This window comes from Chiloscyllium punctatum, chromosome 28 (assembly GCF_047496795.1).
Source record: "Chiloscyllium punctatum isolate Juve2018m chromosome 28, sChiPun1.3, whole genome shotgun sequence".
Classification (NCBI taxonomy): domain Eukaryota; kingdom Metazoa; phylum Chordata; class Chondrichthyes; order Orectolobiformes; family Hemiscylliidae; genus Chiloscyllium; species Chiloscyllium punctatum.
Window position 1 is genome coordinate 13,968,639 of NC_092766.1, and position 19,955 is coordinate 13,988,593.

At 47.9% G+C, this 19,955-nt stretch overlaps 1 protein-coding gene across 2 annotated transcripts in view; it reads right to left on the reverse strand.

The window, feature by feature from the left end:
• Positions 1–19,955, reverse strand: part of LOC140454015 (CDC42 small effector protein 1-B-like) — a 43,011-nt gene that overhangs the window by 11,681 nt on the left and 11,375 nt on the right. The window contains exons 1-3 of one of the 2 annotated variants that reach the window (XM_072548947.1): positions 11,872–11,993; positions 8,908–9,198; positions 2,501–2,605 (exon numbers count right to left, since the gene is read on the reverse strand). In XM_072548947.1, the coding sequence (XP_072405048.1) occupies positions 2,501–2,605; positions 8,908–8,961 (159 nt within the window). In that variant the 5' untranslated portion in view covers positions 8,962–9,198; positions 11,872–11,993. Of the gene's footprint in view, positions 1–2,500; positions 2,606–8,907; positions 9,199–11,871; positions 11,994–19,955 lie in introns of those variants that run through there. The other variant, XM_072548946.1, reaches the window with a different exon arrangement.

A 19,955-nucleotide genomic window follows, 5' to 3' on the forward strand; every position in this document is an offset into this window, starting at 1 on the left:
AGAAGGCAACCCTGACAGGAGTGGGATAGGAATACTTCAGTGTAATGGCACCATCCTGTGACACAGTACACAGGACCCCGAGTCACACGATCGAATCGGGGCAAAGAGACAGCTCTCTGTAAAACAAAATATAAAGGGGGCCATTGTCATCCTGACCACATGGCCTCCCCTCCCCCTTGGGAATGTCAGGAATCTCCCGACAGCTCGTAAACAAGTCTCGTATTAAGAATAATCTGGGGGAGACTTGTACACAATTGGATTTCCTACACTGTGGCAGCACTGCAATGATTGAAACTGGCTGCCTTTTAACCTTCGGTGGGGGGTGGCTTCCTGAGACAGGGAAGGGCGCTACAGAAATGCAGACCTTTGCCTTTAAAGATACACGGAGTCTTTTTTTCTCAAATCAGAGTTTCCCCATGATGGACTGACACTGGACTTGGAGTCTCAACTCCCTCCAGTACCATGTCTCAGATCTCCAGCGTCCACAGAACACTCTCCCTCTCACTCAATAGTGAATATAACCAGAAGGGGAAAAGGGGTAGAGAAAGGGGTGGAGCAAGTTCGCCAGGGGGAGATTAGGGCAGCAGAGAAGTGTGTGGGAGAGGAGACTGGGGAGCCTGTGGAATTCTTAGCCACTGACAGCGAAAGTTTTCCAGGAGTTGTTTATAGTTCCATGGGGTGGTACAGTGGCTCAGTGGTTAGCACTGCTGCCTCACAGCGCCAGGGTCCCAGGTTCGATTCCAGCCTCGGAGTTTGCACATTCTCCCCTCATGTCTACATGGGTTTCCTCCGGGTGCTCCGGTTTCCTCCCACAGTCCAAAAGTGTGCATGTCAGGTGAATTTGCCGTGCTAAATTGTCCCATAGTGTTAGGTGCGTTAGTCAGAGGGAAATGGGTCTGGGTGGGTTACTCTTCAGGAGGGTCGGTGTGGACTTGTTGGGCCGAAGGGCCTGTTTCCACACTGTAGGGAATCTAATAATAAAAAAAGGGATCAAAGAGGAGAAAGCACCGAGTTGGAGGATCAATCGTGATAGTATGGAAAGCAAATCAGGCTCAAAGGGCTGAATGGCCTGCTTCCACACTGCAGGGATTCTGTATGATTCTTTCTACGATTTGAATGGCTGAGTAATCTCAGGAAAGATGGAAGTGGAGATCGGGACTGATCTTCATTCTTGACTCCATCTGACCACCTACAGCCCCCTCGTTCAGTGGATGTGGGATTCTCTGCCAATCCCTCATTACCCAGCGGGCAGGTAATTGTCAACCACAGAGTCTGGAGTCACGTGTAGGCCAGTCCAGGTAAGGATGGCAGATTCCTTCCCTCAAGGACATGAGCAAACCAGATAGATTATTCCTGACCCTTAATTCCAGAATTGAATTCAAACTGCACCACCTGCCATGATGGGATTCAAACCCGGGTCCCCAGATCATCGCCTGGCGGCCAAGTAAATAATCTAACAGTAAAACCTCTACGCCAGCGTCCACTTCCCCGAGCAAAGCCTATCAATCTTTATTTTGACTTTTCGAACAGACCCCTACATTTCCTGCAGCTTTGAGAGAAAGCACGTGTTTCCTGACGTCACTACGAATAGTCCTGGGTGGAATGATAAAGATTCGCACCCCCGCCCCCTCCAAATTGTTCTGCCTCTTTTCAAAAGGACAGTCTCCATCAATCCCATTGAAGCCTTTAATTGTCTTAAGCCCCTCAATTATAGACCACCCCACAGACTTCAGCACTTGAGGGATATATCTACGGGACTAGTTGGCAAAGGTTTCAAACACACAAGGCTTGACATTCCCAATACAACTGAGGAGAACGGATCACAAGTGAACAGGGACTGAATTAGTGAGCAGATACAGAGGTGAAGGAGCGCCGCACTGTCAGAGGTTCGGCGCCGAGGGAGCGGGCACTGATGGAGGGTCGGCACCGAGGGACCGGGCACTGATGGAGAGTCAGCGCCGAGGGACCGGGCACTGACGGCGCCAGGGAGCGGGCATTGTTGGAGGGTCAGCACCGAGGGAGCGCGCACTGTCGGAGGGTCGGCGCCAAGGGAGCAGGTGCTGTCTGTGATGGAACCGTCTATGTGAAGCTCCCATTCGGCCTCCTCTCAGTGGATTTCCAAGACCACGCTGCTGTTACCGAATACCAACTCTCTCCCTGACATCCTGATCAAAAAACTTAAACATGACAGAAATACAGGTAACCCAGGTCACCCTCACAGCACGGATTGTCAGTGTGCGGGGCGCTGATTGGCCGCAATATTTCCTGCTTCACAGCACCTCGAGAGAAATTCCCTGGCTGTGCGTAACAAGTCGGTCAATGTGAGTTTGCCCTTCCATGGTCAACTTGATCTTCGAGCGTCTACGGCACAGGATCTTCAACTGTGAATCCATATCAGATCCTCAGGCAGTATCCCCACATGCTCCCCTTTCCCTCACTCTGTCCCAGCTCCCAAGCCTGGACTCGGAGATACGAGAAAGAAATACCCAAAAACACTCACCATCGAGAAGCCTTGGCTCGCCATGTCTCCCGACCCGACGTGCGTTAAGTGCACGAAATTCATGGGTTCCCCGATCATACTCCTGTCGATACGTTTCCGCTTTTTCTGGAGAATCAAAACCATGGGTTAATGCGGCAAGACCACGCCACAGTCCCGTCTCTCTGGGTCCTACCTCTCCACGCAACCAACAGCTAAATGCAGAATACAGGAGCCATTTCCACTTCCGATCTCTGTCACCTCCTCCAGCCCCCTACACCCCCCTCCCTATCTCTGTCACCTCCTCCAGCCCCCTACACCCCCCTCCCTATCTCTGTCACCTCCTCCAGCCCCCTACACCCCCCTCCCTATCTCTGTCACCTCCTCCAGCCCCCTACACCCCCCTCCCTATCTCTGTCACCTCCTCCAGCCCCCTACACCCCCCTCCCTATCTCTGTCACCTCCTCCAGCCCCCTACACCCCCCTCCCTATCTCTGTCACCTCCTCCAGCCCCCTACACCCCCCTCCCTGTCCCTGTCACCTCCTCCAGCCCCCTACACCCCCCTCCCTGTCCCTGTCAACTACTCCTTTGCTCCTCACATCCCGATAAATCGGAACAAACAATACATACTGAGTGAGTTTAACAAAGTCGACAGTCTGGCCTGGAATTTTTTTTTAAAAATCAACCAAAGTACAGGGTACTGTCATATTAAAGGAAAGGTACTGGAAATCTGAAACAAGCAGGAATTTCTGGACAAACTCAGTGGGTCTGACAGTATCTGTGGAGACAGAGTAAAGATCAAAGAACCTGCAAAGTTTCCCCCTTGATACCAAACCTTTCCAACAACCTTTTCACTTACAGAAAACAAGTTATGATCGAAAGGAGGAAGAATAGCCAACCAGATTACACACAGTAAGCTCCCACATTTGGAAAGCACCCAGATCACCTCCTTTCAAAATGGTATTGGTTGAGAAACGGGTTCGGGACCCACTCCAGGAAGTATGTTCCGTCACAGAAAGTCTGGTGGCGAAAGATATAACCAGATCCAATCTTTGCACGTTTGTAAAAGTACTTATTTACAGAGATCCAGGCACCAAACACGCACCTCCTCACACAACCGCCATTTTGTCGTCTTATCGGAAAGGAGTGCAGATGAGTTTCCAGTTAATCTCTGTTACCTACGTTTGATGAGACACATGAACACTCCATGAAGAATCCTCCGGATACTCCTGGTGCCAGTACTGATTGGGACCTACACTGTTCATGGAGAGTAATTTCTGTGGATAACACCTGGATGTGAGAGATTCCACAGTTACTCTTACAGCAGGGGGCATAAGTGGGCAGGGGGTAATGGGATTTCTTCCTGGAGAGGGGTGGTGCTGAACATTTGTCACAGACCTACGGCACGGAAACTGACCTTTCGGTCCAACCGGTCCATGTCGATCATAATCCCAAACTAAACTAGTTCCACCTGCCTGCCCCTGGCCCATATCCCTCCAAACCTTTCCTCAATGTCTTTTAAACATTTTAACCGTACCCGCATCCACCACTTCCTCAGGAAGTTCATTCCACACACGAACCACCCTGTTTAAACAAATTTGCCCATCATGTCTTTTTTTTAACATGTCTTCCGTCTCACCTTAAAACGTGCCCCTAGTCTTGAAATCCCCCAACCTAGGGAAAAGACAACAAACTCTATCTACAAGGCAGTCCAACCATTTAAATACAGCAGCTACAAGAGCATGTCGGAAGCTGGGAATCTCACCTCCAGACTCCCCAAAGCCTGCCCAAGGTACACGTCAGGAGTGTGATGGAATACTCCCCACTTACCCTGGACGGGAGCATCTCCAACAACACCAGAGAAGCTTGACACCAACCAGGACAAAGCAGCCCACTTGTCTGGCACCACATCCACGAGCATCCATTCCCTCCATCACAGACGCTCAGTCGCAGCAGCATGTACCATCGATAAGATCTACTGCAGCAACTCACCAAGGCTCCTTAAACAGCACCTTCCAAACCCATAACCACTACCACCTGGAAGGATAAGGGCAGCAGATACATGGGAACACCTACAGACTCCCCTCCGAGCCACTCGCCATTCTGACTTGGAAATACAATCGGCTGTTCCTTCACTGTCGCTGGATAAAACTCCCGGAACTCTCTCCCTCTTGGCATTGGCCTATAACCACACATTGGGAGTGGGGGAGGTGGGGAAGAGGGGAGCTAGGACCACAGCAGTTCAGGAAGGCAGCTCACCAGCTTCTGAACGGTGTTGGGAGATGGGCAATTATGACCCAGCCTGCAACATCCACAAATGAATAAAAACTGGACCATCAGGTCACCTCCCTGCATTCGTCCCTGATGGGATCTTGCTGTGTGCAAACTGGCTGTCATTTTTCCTCTGGCTTCGGAAGTACACCGGTTTACCGTTCAATTGTGGCTGGTCTGCCTTATATCACATTAACCAGCTTCATGACAGAGCAAAGAAAATAGAGCATAGAACATGAGCGCAGTACAGGCCCTTCGACCCTCGATGTTGTGCCGACCTTTCATCCTATTCTAAGATCAAACTCACCTACATACCCTTCATTGTACTAACTTCCATGCGCCTATCCAAGAGTTGCTTAAATCTCCCTAATGTACCTGACTCTAGTACCACTGCTGGCAGTGTATTCCACACACCCACCACTCTCTGTGTAAAGAACCTTTCTCCAATCACCTTGAAACAACACCCCCTCGTGATTGAACGAGAACTTATTGCTCTCGAGGGTTTTAAGCCCCTAGCAACAATTCATTCTCACCAATCCCTTTCAAAACATCCAACATCTAACAGGGATTGGCAGTAAAGGGGAAGAGACAGTGCATTGTGTGCAGAGGATATTAAAAATCTTGAATGTCAAAGCATTCACTCCCAGTATGAATTTTTAAATCAAATCTTAAAGTTATAGAGGTTTATAAAATTATGAGGGACATGGATAGGGTAAATAGACAAAGTCTTTTCCCCGGGGTGGAGGAGTCCAGAACTAGAGGGGCATAGGTTTAGGGTGAGAGGGGAAAGATATAAAAGAGACCTAAGGGGCAACGTTTTCATGCAGAAGATGGTACGTGTACAGAATGAGCTGCCAGAGGAGGTGGTGGAGGCTGGTACAATTGCAACATTTAAGAGGCATTTGGATGGGTATATGAATAGGAAGGGTTTGGAGGGATATGAGCCGGGAGCTGGCAGGTGGGACTAGATTGGGTTGGGATATCTGATCGGCATGGACGGGTTGGACCGAAGGGTCTGTTTCCATGCTGTACATCTCCATGACTGCACTCTGCCAATAATTCCAGACCAAATCAGTTTAATCGTGATGGTGGGCAAACACGTAGAAAGTTATTCCGTATAGAATTCATAGTCGCACAGCTAAGTGTCAAATGATTTGGAAGGATGGGCATGAATTTGTCCACTTGGATCCAATTTTGTTTGAAGAGAGGGTAATGCTATGGAGGTGGTATATAGGGATTTGTAGAAGGCATGTGACACCACAGGGCTAGTGAGGAAGGTTACAGCTTGTGGAATAGAAGTGACCATACCAACGTGGACAGACTGGGACTTTTTTTTTTAAACTGCAGCATAGGATTTGAGAGGTGACCTGATAGAAGTTTATAAAATAATGAGGGGGAGAGACAGGGTTAATGGTAGTTGTCTTTTCCTGAAGAGGAGGAATTTCAAGACTACAGGACACATTTTTATGACGAAAGGAGATTTTGAAAAAAGATGAGAAGCAAAATTGTTACACAGAGGTTAGTTCATATGTAGAATGAACTTCCTGAGGAAGTGGTGGATGTGGGTACAGTTACAACAGTTAAAAGACATTTGGATAAGTACACGAACAAGAAAGAGTTGAGGAGTGACGTGCAGGAAAAGCACAGCCGGTCAGGCAGCATCCGAGAAGCAGGAGAATCGATGTTTCAGGCATAAGCCCTTCATCAGGAATACAGAGCACTCACAGGAAACCCATGTAGAGAAGGGGAAACATGCAAACTCCACTCACCCAAGGTTGAGATCAAACCTGGGTCCCTGGCACCGTGCGGCAGCAGCACTAACCACTGAGCCACTGTGCCACCCAGTGGGAGTAGGGAGGTTATATAAGACACTGGTCAGAAAACTGGAGTATTGTGTAAGGTTTCGGGCACCACGGTTTAGGAAAGATGTGTGGGAGAGTCCAAAACTAGAGGGCATAGGTTTAAGGTGAGAGGGCAAAGATTGAAAAGGGACCTAAGGGGCAACCTTTTCACACAGAAGGTGGTGCGTGTATGGAATGAGCTGCCAAAGGAAGTGATGGCGGCTGGTACAATTAGATGAGATTAGATTCCCTACAGTGTGAAAACAGGCCTTTCGGCCCACCAAGTCCACACCGACCCTCTGAAGAGCAACCCACCCAGACCCATTCCCCTACATTTACCTCTGACTAATGCACCTAACACTACGGGCAATTTAGCATGGCCAATTCACCTGACCTGCACACCTTTTGGACTGTGGGAGGAAACCAGAGCACATGGAGAAAACCCACGCAGACACGGGGAGAATGTGCAAACTCCACACAGCCCGAGGCTGGAATTGTACCTGGGTCCCTGGTGCTGTGAGGCAGCAGTGCTAACCACTGAGCCACCGTGCAGCATTTAAAAGGTATCTGGGTGGGGACACGAATAGGAAGGGTTTAGAGGGAAATGGGGCTAGATTACTTTAGAATATCTGGTTAGCATGGACGGGTTGGACCGAAGGATCTGTTCCCATGCTGTACAGCTCTATGACTCAAGCTCATAACTGGAAATGCGGAGGAAGTATACGATAACGGGTCTAGGATTGAAAAACTACAACAATGAGGACTGATTGGAGGAAGTTGGAAAGCCAACAGGAAATTTGATAGATGTTTTGCATATCACGTGGATAAACTGCTCCCACCCGTAAAACAGGACACAGTTTTAACGTCTCTTGCAGGAGTAAACGCAAAGTAAGGGATGCTTCCGCGTGCGTTTTTTAAACATACGTTCAGAGGATGAGGGCATCACTGCCTGGTTTATTGCTCAGTTAAGAGTCAACCACATTACTGTGGGTCGGGAGTCATATGTTAGGGCTGAACCAAAGGGGCTGTTTTTGTGCTCTATGTGGGTGTCGCTGGCTGGGCCAGTATTTATCACACATCCTTAATTGCCCAGAGGGCAGTTAAATGTCAACCCCATCGCGGTGGGTCTGGAGTCACGTGTAGGCCAGACCAGACAAGGATGGCAGCTTCCTTTTGTGAAGGCCTAATTTCTGCTCTTACGTCTTATTTACTTACCCAAGAAGCACTGGACAGGCTGCACTGTTCTTTGAATAGTAAAGATTACATTCAGGTAGGATCTGTCATCTCAGATTGATTAGGGCAGTCATTCGTTTTCTCTTCCCACTCCCCCTCCATTCACTGGCTGGGTCAACAATTCTTGTCTACCCTGAACTGCCCCAAATTAGAGTGGTTAAGAGTCAACCTCATCACTGCAGGGGGCTGGGGGTGGGGGTGGGGGTTCTGTCACCAAGTAAGGACGGCACATTCCCTTCCCCCCCCTGTTGGTGATTCGCTCCCCCCCTCCCCTTACCCCTGATGGGTGTTTTCGTCAGTCACCGTCACAGAGATTGCTTTTCGACAGTTGCCGAACCAAGGAAGGAGACAGCCCAATGGTATTATCGTTGGGATTAGTAATCTTGAGACCCCCAGGTAATGTTCTGAGGAAGGGTCAACGGACCCAAAACGTTAACTCTCTATTTCTCTCCACAGCCGCTGCCAGACCTGCTGAGCTTTTCCAGCAACTTCTGGGGATCTGGGTTCGAAACCTGCATCGTGGCAAATGTCAGAATTTGAATTTTATTTTAAAAAACGAAGATTATTGTCAATTGTCAGGGGTTGAGGAAAAAAATCCACCTGGCTCGCTGATATTCTTTAGGGTGGGAAACTGCTACCCTTACCTGGCCCGCACATGACTTCAGACAAAAACGTAACTATCTCTGATTTAACATGAACAACAGCCTAAAAAACATTATTTGTCACTATATTGCGGTACATGCTACAATAATAAATCAAATCAAATCGAGAAACAGCTCCAAACCTGTATACATACAATTGCTTCTTAACATCTCTGTCAAATTCTTAAGACTAGTTCTAGAATCTGCCACTAGAGGAAATCATTTGTCTTTACCTGCCCTGACTTTTCCCTGCTTAAAAAACAAATTTGAGACTTAATTCACTGATCACATTGGTGCCAAGGTGGGATTCAAACTCAAATCCAGTGACATTCCCGTCATCATGAGAGAGAGATGATGCTCCACCGATGGCTAGTCTTACCAAAGGCTGAGTCAAGAGCAGAGATGTGGAGAGACCAGGCCGATAGAACAACACCCCCTGCTTACCGGCTGGGTCTTCTCAACCTCCGAGCAGCCAAAACACAACCAGAAATCGCTCATTCCCTCTGGTTTATGCCAATGCCTCCTGGACGAGTTCACTTAGGTGTAGGATGGTCCCCTTAACCCTGCCCCGACACACGTGCCTCAATCCAGCGGGGGGAGTCGACAGACTACATGGGGCAGTCAGCCTGCATTTACAAATCACGGCTGGTGGGTAAGGGATATCTGCTGGAGGTTAAGTTCAGCTCGCTTGGCTCCCTGCGGTCTTTCAAAGTCCTGTTCTGGTTGAGCGCGGACCTGTCGGAGGGAGAAGAAACAGATTATTGTCACTGCAGCTCAGGAGATGATGGGAATCGTGACGGAAGAGAATTCCTTCCTGCACAAAAATAAGAAACATTCTGAATGCCCCGACCTCTTCGCCTGCCACCAATCTCAGTCAGCTTCAGAAACTGACTTTATTGGTCAGTGCATTGAGCATAAGATTTGGAAGGTCATGTTACAGCTGTACAGGAGATTGCAGTAATCCAAAGGTGGCCTAACCATTCAGTTCTGGTCTCCCTGCTATATAAAGGAAGCTGTTAAAACTTAAAATGGTGCAGAAAAGATGTACAAGGCTGTTGCCAGGGATGGACTATCTTCCCTGGGCTGGGCGTACATTTGACTCCAGACCCACAGCAATTGCCTCTTAGCTAAGTTCCACAACACCTGAGCGAGACACTAGTTCAGAGGCATTGAGATAGGATCAATTGCTGACCCAGCCAGTGACACAGACATTCCAAGAAATGGAGTCAGTGTTAATGGTCCATTTTTGTTAGTTTGTTTCCACTGGTGCTTGTTATTTGGGTTGCGGTTCTGGGAGAGTGCCCTGGGCTATTCTAGAGGAAGCCTGAAATTGGGCTGTGGGATTCTGAGGCTGGGTTTCCTTTGATCCCGGCGTTCCGGGACTCTCCCAGCACAGGAAGAGGCCATTCAGCTACCCCTGTGAAGTAACAGCACAATCCCATTTAGAGTCATACAGCATGGAAACAGACCCTTTGGTCCAACTCGTCCATGCCGACCAGATATCCTAAATTCATCTAGTTCCATTTGCCAGCACTTAGCCTGTATCCCTCTAAACCCTTCCTATTCATATACACCCATTCAGATACCTGTTAAATGTTGTCATTGTACAGCCACCACCACTTCCTCTGGCAGCTCGTTCCATACACGCACCACCCTGTGTGTGAAAAGGTTGCCCCTTAGGTCCCTTTTAAATCTTACCTCTCTCACCTTAAACATCTGCCCTCTAGTTTTGGACTCCCCTACTGTGGATAAAGACGTTGATTATTCACTCTATCAATGTCCCTCATGATTTTATAAACCTCTATAAGGTCACCCCTCAGCCTCTGATGCTCCAGGGAAAATAGCCCCAACCTGTTCAGCCTCTCCCTGTAGCTCAAACCCTCCAACCCCAGCAACATCCTTGTAAATCTTTTCTGAACCCCTTCAAGTTTCACATCCTTCCTATAGCAGGGAGTCCAGAATTCAATGCAGTATTCCAAAAATGACCTTGTACAGCCACAACATTACGTTCTAACTCCTATACTCAATGCACTGAATAAAGGCAGGCATACCAAACAGAGTCAGAGAGATGCATGCCAAGGTCTCTTTTTCGACAACACTCCCCAGGAGCCTACCCTTAAGTACGTAAGTCCTGATTTGCCTTACCAAAATGCAACACCTCACATTTATCTAAATTAAACTCCCATCTGCCACTCCTCGGTCCATCTGATTGAGGTCCCATTGTACTCTGAGGTAACCTGTCCACCACACCTCCCAGTTTTGGTGTCATCAGCAAGCTTACTAACCATTCCTCCTACATTCGCATCGAAATCATTTATATAAATGACAAAAAGCAGCGAACCCAGCACCGATCCTTGCGGCACACTGCGTACAGTATCGCCATCTCAAAACACAGAAGGATAAACCAAAATGGAGAATATAAAGGCAAAAAAATGGGAGAAAAAAAGGTATTCAAATTCACAATCCCTCTTGGTAAGTGCTCCATGCCACGGGCCATTCGGAGGGGGCAGCCATTTGGCCCATTACTAGCCCCTCGAGTGAGTAGCCTCATAATTCCACGTCTTTATCTATTTTCTCCCACTTTTCCACCCTATTGTCTGATTTTTCTTTCCCCCCCACTTCAGCTGAGAGTGGGGCTCTCCTTATTCTCCAATCTGGTTCCTTTCCATCAGCCTCCATCCTGACCTACCCTCGCATGGAAATCAGAGCAAGAAGAAAAACGAGCGTCTTGGTTTAACGCCTGATCCAAAAATAATTTTTAAAAAAACACTTTTTAAAAATACCGATTTAAAAATAATTTAAAATTATGAAATCTCAAAATAATTAAAAATATTTTTGTTAAATCATAATGACAAAAACTTAATGAAAAATTATTTGTATTAGTATTTTCTAGAAAATTATTAATCATTTTTTAAGGTTTTCAAAATAGGAATTAAAATATTAAAAATAATTTATAGACAAAATTTTTTTAGTTTTAAAAATTATTACACATTTTCTAGAAAATACTAATACAAATAATTTTTAATTAAAGTTTTTGTCATTATGACTTTTTAAAAATATTTTTAAAAGGGTTTTCAAAATAGGAATTAAAATACTAAAAATAATTTTTAAAAGTAATTTTAAAAAAAAATTTAAATGTTTTACTTTTTAAAAATAATTATTTTTATTTTAAATTATTTATTTTTTACCTTTTAAAAATAATTATTATAAAAAGGTAAAAAATAATTTAAAATGTTAAAAATAGCAATTAAAAAATTAATAATAATTTTAAAAAGTGAAAGGGCTGAAAATACTTTCCTAAAAGTAATTTGAATTGAATTGATTGTGAAAATTTTAAAACTAACATTTTTTTTAAAAGAGTAAATAAAATTAACAATAAAGTATTTTTAAAAAATAAGGTGAGGTTACCTCAGAAAGCGCGGCTCTCGAAGCTGCCCGTCCCCGGGAATGGGTTCACAAAGACGGGGAGAGACGGGCTACTCGAGGCCGAGGCCGAACGGCAGGCTCTAGGCCGTGGAGTCGGAATACGGGGGCGACCGAGGCCTTTCCCACGGGCTGCAGGCCCCGGATGCGCGGGGTGGCGCTTCCAAGCGGCGGCCTCTTCCCTCGGAGCCATAACCGACACCTCCCCCTCCCCCACTCCCCAGCTCAAGGTGGACACCCCACCCAAGGCTCCTCACCTGGGCCGGAGGCGGTGAACAAAACAGGAAGAAGACACACACTCTCCCACCCACACACACACACACACACACAGAGTGCTTTGTCTGCTCTTTTACACTGAAAGTAAAGCTGCTTCTATACTGTCCCCCATCAAACACTCCCAGGGACAGGGACAGCACGGGGTTAGATACAGAGTAAAGCTCCCTCTACACTGTCCCCCCATCAAACACCCCCAGGGACAGGGACAGCACAGGGTTAGATACAGAGTAAAGCTCCCTCTACACTGTCCCCCATCAAACACTCCCAGGGACAGGGACAGCACGGGGTTAGATACAGAGTAAAGCTCCCTCTACACTGTCCCCCATCAAACACTCCCAGGGACAGGGACAGCACGGGGTTAGATACAGAGTAAAGCTCCCTCTACACTGTCCCCCCATCAAACACTCCCAGGGACAGCACGGGGTTAGATACAGAGTAAAGCTCTCTCTTCACTGTCCCCCCATCAAACACTCCCAGGGACAGGGACAGCATAGGGTTAGATACAGAGTAAAGCTCTCTCTACACTGTCCCCCATCAAACACCCCCAGGGACAGGGACAGCACGGGGTTAGATACAGAGTAAAGCTCTCTCTACACTGTCCCCCATCAAACACCCCCAGGGACAGGGACAGCACGGGGTTAGATACAGAGTAAAGCTCCCTCTACACTGTCCCCCCATCAAACACTCCCCAGGACAGGGACAGCACGGGGTTAGATACAGAGTAAAGCTCCCTCTACACTGTCCCCCCCATCAAACACCCCCAGGGACAGGGACAGCACGGGGTTAGATACAGAGTAAAGCTCCCTCTACACTGTCCCCGCATCAAACACTCCCAGGGACAGGGACAGCACAGGGTTAGATACAGAGTAAAGCTCCCTCTACACTGTCCCCCCCATCAAACACTCCCAGGACAGGGACAGCACAGGCTTAGATACAGAGTAAAGCTCCCTCTACACTGTCCCCCCCATCAAACACTCCCAGGACAGGGACAGCACGGGGTTAGATACAGAGTAAAGCTCCCTCTACACTGTCCCCCCATCAAACACTCCCAGGACAGGGACAGCACAGGGTTAGATACAGAGTAAAGCTACCTCTACACTGTCCCCCCATCAAACACTCCCAGGGACAGGGACAGCACGGGGTTAGATACAGAGTAAAGTTTCCTCTACACTGTCCCCCCATCCCAGGGACAGGGACAGCACAAGGTTAGATACAGAGTAAAGCTCCCTCTACACTGACACTCCCTCCCCCATCAAACAGTCTCAGGATAGGGACAGCACGGGGTTAGATACAGAGTAAAGCTCCCTCTACACTGTCCCCCCATCAAACACTCCCCAGGACAGGGACAGCACGGGGTTAGATATAGAGTAAAGCTCCCTCTACACTGTCCCCCCCATCAAACACTCCCAGGACAGGGACAGCACAGGGTTAGATACAGAGTAAAGCTACCTCTACACTGTCCTCCTATCAAACACTCCCAGGACAGGGACAGCACGGGGTTAGATACAGAGTAAAGCTCTCTCTACACTGTCCCCCCATCCCAGGGACAGGGACAGCACAGGGTTAGATACAGAGTAAAGCTCTCTCTACACTGTCCCCCCATCCCAGGGACAGGGACAGCACAGGGTTAGATACAGAGTAAAGCTCCCTCTACACTGACACTCCCTCCCCCATCAAACAGTCTCAGGACAGGGACAGCACGGGGTTAGATACAGAGTAAAGCTCCCTCAACACTGTCCCCCATCAAACACTTGCAGGAACAGAGGGTTGGTTATTGAGTAAAGCTACTTCTACACTGTCCCCCGTCATCGATCACTTCCAGGACAGGAACAACACTGGGTTAAATACAGAGTAAAGCCTCCTCTACATTGTCCCTGCCATCAAATACACACAGAACGGGGTTAGATGCAGATTGAAACTCCCTCTACACAGTTCCCCACCAAACACTCCCATGATGGGGATTAGATACAGAGAAAGCTCTCTCTACACTGTCCCCCCCCATCAAATACTGCCAGGACAGGGACAGCACGGGGCTAGATACAGAGTAAAGCTCTCTCTACACTGTCCCCCATCAAACACTCCCAGGACAGGGACAGCACGGAGTTAGATAGAGTGAATCTGCCCCTCGAATCTGTTCTGCCATTCAATGAGATGCTGGCTGATCTGCGCCCTATCTCCATTTCCCTGCCTTTGGCCGGCATCCCCTTAATCTGTTTCACAAAGGTTTCTCAGATTCAAAATTAACAACTGATCCAGCATCCACTGCAGCGGTTTAAGGCAGCACAACACCACTTTCTTAAGGGGCAATTAAGGATGGCCAATAAGTGCCAGTGCTGGCACTTTCCACAAACAAATACTGTATCTTTAGAAACCCAGATCATCAGCAGTTTATCAAGAGGTCTGCAGTGCATCCCATGGATGCTTTATTTTGTAGTAGTGTGGTCAAGCAGTCTTTCATAAGGAATGAGTCAGAGGCTCTATTTCAGTGCTGTGTGTCTGTTCAGTCCAACCAGTCCATGCCAACCAAAATCCCAAACTAAACTGAGTCCTACCTGTCTACGCTTGGGCCATATCCCAACAAATATTTCTTATTCACATACTTATCCAAATGTTGAAACTGTACCCAATCTCTCACTTCCCCTTAAAGTTGGGGAACACAAACCACTCTATATAAAAAAATTGTCCCTCATGTCCTTTTTAAATCTTTCTCTTTTCACCTTGAAAGGATGCCCCCTAGTTTTGAAATATTTTAGACTGGTGAAAAGTTACCTGCCATTCACCTTATCTGAACCCCTCATGATTTTATAAACTCCTATAAAGGTCACCCTCTAGTGAAGGAAGTCCCGAACCATCCAGCCTCCCCTTATAACTCCTTTGCTCCTGGCAAGATCCTGATAAATCTCTTCCGAACCCTCTCCAGCTCAATGGTATCCTTCCTCTAACACAACTGTACACAGTACTCCAGAAGAGGCCTCACCAACGTCCTGTAAAACCCCAACCCCTACATTCGAAAGGTCTGAGTAATGAAGAAAAGCATGTGAAATGCCTTCTCACACACCCTGTGACACAAGAATTCAAATCACACCACCGTGTACAGAATCTACACATCGGTCAAGGCATTGAACACAAGAGCGGGGAGGTTACGATACAGACCGGAGTTGGAATACTGTGCAGGGTTTTGGTCTCTGTACTTTAACAGCGATGCACAGATAGCACGAGAGAACGCGTGCAGAGGAGATTCACCAGGAGATAGCCTGGTCTGGAGAGATCCAGGGACGAAGAGAGACTCAAGAGGCAGGGATTGTTTTCCTTGGAGCAGAGGAAGCTGAGGTGGCGTCGTGGGTACACAGTTCTGAGGGACTGAGATAGAGAGAAACGTTTCTCCTTAGGTAGAGGGGTCAATAACGAGGGGAAGCACACAGTTTTAAAGGGAAAGGTGGAGGGGATTCGGAGAGGGAGTGAGAAAAAAAAACATTCACCCACAGGTTATGGGTGAGGAAGATGGTATCAGGAAGTTACTGCCTAATAGGGAGGTAGAGTGAGGTATCTGGATGGGTATATGAATAGGAAGGGTTAAGAGAATGTGGGCCAAGTGCTGGCAAATAGGACTACATTAGGTTAGGATATCTGGTAGGCGTGGATGAGTTGGACCGAAGGATGTTTCCGTGCAGTACATCTCTATGACTCTATATAGACACTCACTCTATGCACCATCTTGAGACGTACAGCACAGAAATCAATGCATTGTTCCAACTCGTCCATGCTGACCAGATATCCGATATTAATCCAGTCCCATCTGCCAGCACTTATCCCTTCCTATTCATGTACCCTTCCAAATGCCTTTTAAATGCTGTAATTGTACCAGCCTCTACCACCTCCTCTGGCTGCTTGTTCCATACACGCACCACCCTCTGCATGAAAAAATTGCTCCTTCAAATACCTTTTATATCTGTCCCCTTTCTTAAATCTATGCCCTTTCATTTTGGACTCCTGTATCCTGGGAAAAATATCTCGGCTATTCACCCTATCCATCCCCTTCACGGTTTAAAAATCTCTGTAAGGTTACCCCTCAGCCTCTGACGCTCCAGGGAAATCGCCCCAGCCCATTCAGCCTCTCCCTGTAGCTCAAACCCTCCAACCCTGGCAATATCCTTGTACATCTTTTCTGAACCCTTTCAAGTTTCACAGTGTCTTTCGTAAAGCAGGGAGACCAGAAGTGAATGCAATATCCCAAAAGTAGCCTGACCAATGTCCTGTACAGCCGCCACATGACCTCCCAACTCCTATACTCAGTGCACTGACAAATAAAGGAAAGCATACCAAACGCCTTCTTCACTATCCTATCTACTTGCGGCTCCACTTTCAGGGAACTTTAGACCTGCACTCCAAGGTCTCTTTGTTCAGCAACACTCCCCAACACCTTACCATCAAGTGTATAGGTCCTGCTCTGATTTGTAGCACCTCCCATTTATCAAAATTAACTTCCATCTGCCACTCCTCGGCCCACTGGATCAAGATCTTGTGGTACTCTGAAGTAACCTTCTTTGCTGTCCATGACACCTCCAATTTTGGTGTCATCTGTAAGTGTACTAACCACGCCTCCTAAGTTCACATCCAAATCAGTTATATAAAATGACAAAGAGCAGGGGACCCAGCACTGATCCTTTTGGCACACCACTGGTTGTTGACCAGCAGGCACACAATGGGCTGAAGGGTCTCTTTTCCACGCTGTGCTAACCCGCCAAGGTCACATTACCGAAAACTGGCAAGCCACCTTCCCCAGGAAATTCCAAAGCTGTTGACACCCCTTTGAAAACACTCAAATGATCTAAAGGCACTCTGGGGTGACTTCAAACCCAGGGACCCCCAGGCCATTACACTTCTCGCCTCGGGCGGTGACAGAGATGGGCAAGGAAGGGATGGAGACACCAGCGTAGAGGACGTCAGCGAGGGGATTTTCCAACAGGCCTCTCAGTACTCAACATGCTAAGGGCAAGGGAGAAGGGAGAGAAACTAAAGCTGTCTGACTGGTTTTGTTCAATTGCAAACGCACGTTTGGAGACAGCAACTAAAGGCTGGCTTTACTGGAGCCCACGGGAGTGGTGCCAAAGCAGTCACAAGGAGCTGACTACGCTCTGACAAGTTCGAACAATATCACACAGGCTAGATTCTCTCTCATTACTGCTGACACACTGGGAGAGGGCTGGGGAGTAAACCTTTCCGTCGCCCAGCCCTTGCTGGTTCGACTCCAAGAGATTGAAGAGATTACAATCAGTAGGTGGTTGTTTTGTTTAAATATACACACTCATGGGCTGTTCTCCTCCTGGTCGGCTGGGCCCAGCATTCATTGGCCCGTCCCTCGTTGCCCCCTTCAGAAGGTGGGGGAGACATGCCTTCTTGAACCGCAGTTTGCAAAGAATCCTCATAGTGTAGGAAGCAGGCCATTCGGCCCATTGAGTCCATACTGAAGAGCAGCCCACCCAGACCAACGACTCTATTCTGCATTTCCCATGGTCAATCCACCGTAACCTGCACATCCCTGGACACTACAGGACAATTTAACATGGCCAATCCACCGTAACCCATTTTGGACTGTGGGAGGAAACCAGTGCACCCGGAGGAAACCCACACAGATATAGGGAAGAATGTGTAAACTCCACACGGACAGTCACCCAATGGGGAATTCAGATTTGGCGCTGTGAGGCAGCAGTGCTAACCACTAAGTCACCGGTACTGTTGCAGTTCCTTTCGGTAGGGAGTTCCGGGTTTTTGACTCAGTGACACTGAAGGAATAACAACATATTTCCAAGTCAGCTTGGTGTGGGGCTCAGAGGGGAACTTGCAAGGGGTGGTATTCCCACATATCAACTGCCTTTGTCCTTCTCGACGTTAGTGGTTGTGGATGTCAGAAGTAAGACAGGGTGGTGAAGAAGGCGTTTAGGTATGCTTGCCTTCATCAGTCAAGGCACTGAGTACAGGGGTTGAGACATCATGTTACAGTTATACAAGACATGGTGAGGCCACATTTAGAGTACTACACTGCTATAGGAAGGACACTATTAAACTGGAAAGGGTGCAAACAAAAAATTACAAGGATGTTGCAGAGACTAGAAGGGAGAGGCCGGATAGACTGTGACATTTTTGCCATAGAACATCAGAGGCTGAGGGGTGACCTTATAGAGGTGTACAAAATCATGAAGGGCATGGATAAGGTAAATGGCCGAGGTTTCTTCCCAAAAAGTCCAAAACTACAGAGCAGAGGTTTAAAGGCGAGAGGGGAAGGATTGTGTGCAGTTTTGGTCGCCATACTACAGGAAGGATGTGGAGGCACTGGAACGGGTGCAGAGGAGGTTTACCAGGATGTTGGCTGGTATGGTAGGAAGATCGTATGAGGAAAGGCTGAGGCACTTGGGGCTGTTCTCATTGGAGAAAAGAAGGTTTAGGGGTGACTTGATTAGGGGTTTTGATAGGGTTGACCATGAGAACCTTTTTCCACGTATGGAGTCAGCTATTACGAGGGGGCAAAGCTTTAAATTAAAGGGTGGTAGGTATAGGATAGATGTTAGCGGTAGATTCTTTACTCAGTGAGTCGTGAGTTCATGGAATGCCCTGCCAGTAGCAGTGGTGGACTCTCCCTCTTTATGGGCATTTAAACGGGCATTGGATAGGCATATGGAGGATAGTGGGCTAGTGTAGGTTAGGTGGGCTTGGATCGGCGCAACATCGAGGGCCAAAGGGCCTGTACTGTGCTGTATTTTTCTATGTTCTATGGGACTCGAGAGATAACCTTTTCACACAGAAGGTGTTGCGAGTATGGATTGAGGTGTCAGGGGAAGTGGTGGAGGTGAGTACAATTACAACATACTTGGACAGGTACATGGAAAGGGAAGGTTTAGGGGGATATGGGCCAAACGCAGGCAAACGGAACTACTTCAGTATTGAAAACCTGGTCAGCATGGACAAGTTGGGCCGAAGGGCCTGTTTCTATGCCATGTGACTCAAGGAGGTACGACTGCTACTGAGCGTCGATGGCAGGGGGACTGAGATTTGTGGATGTGGTGCCAATCAAGCAGACTGCTCTTAATTTGGCCAGTTCTCCATGTGGACTGAATCTTCCTTGTCTTTGGCCCCCTACTCCAGAATCATCTCTCTGAACCCCTCCTCTCACTGCCTCCCACGTCGCAAACTACCACCCTCCCCTCACTCAAAAGAGTGATGGGTCACTTAAGTGGTCAGAAGGTGAGAGGTTCATGTCTCGGTTCCAGTGACTCCTCTTGTCGCCCTGTCGGAGGGTCCCCACCTAGGGGCCGATCGATCAGAGGCATAGCCTTGCAGTACGATGTCTCAAGTTGAAATCTCCTTCAGCGCAAAGGGCAAAGAAAGCTCCCATGACCACTCAATGGAAGAGCTGGGAATTCAGCCCAATTTATTCAAATCAGCATCAATAACTAGGGAGCTGCCACATTTCTAAAGTGCTACAGAATCCCTACAGTACAGATACAGGCCATTCGGCCCATCAATTCTACACCAGCCCTCTAAAGAGAATCTGGTTACATCCCCACATTTTACCAAGGTTAATCCAAATAGCCCGCACATCCCTGGACACTACGGGCAATTTCCCATAGCCAGTCCACCCTAACCTGCACATCCCTGGACACTACGGGACAATTTAGCATGGCCAATCCACCCTAACCTGCACATCCCTGGACACGACGGGACAATTTAGCATGGCCAATCCACCCTAACCTGCACATCCCTGACACAGACTCGATCTCATTTCGCAGATGTACTCC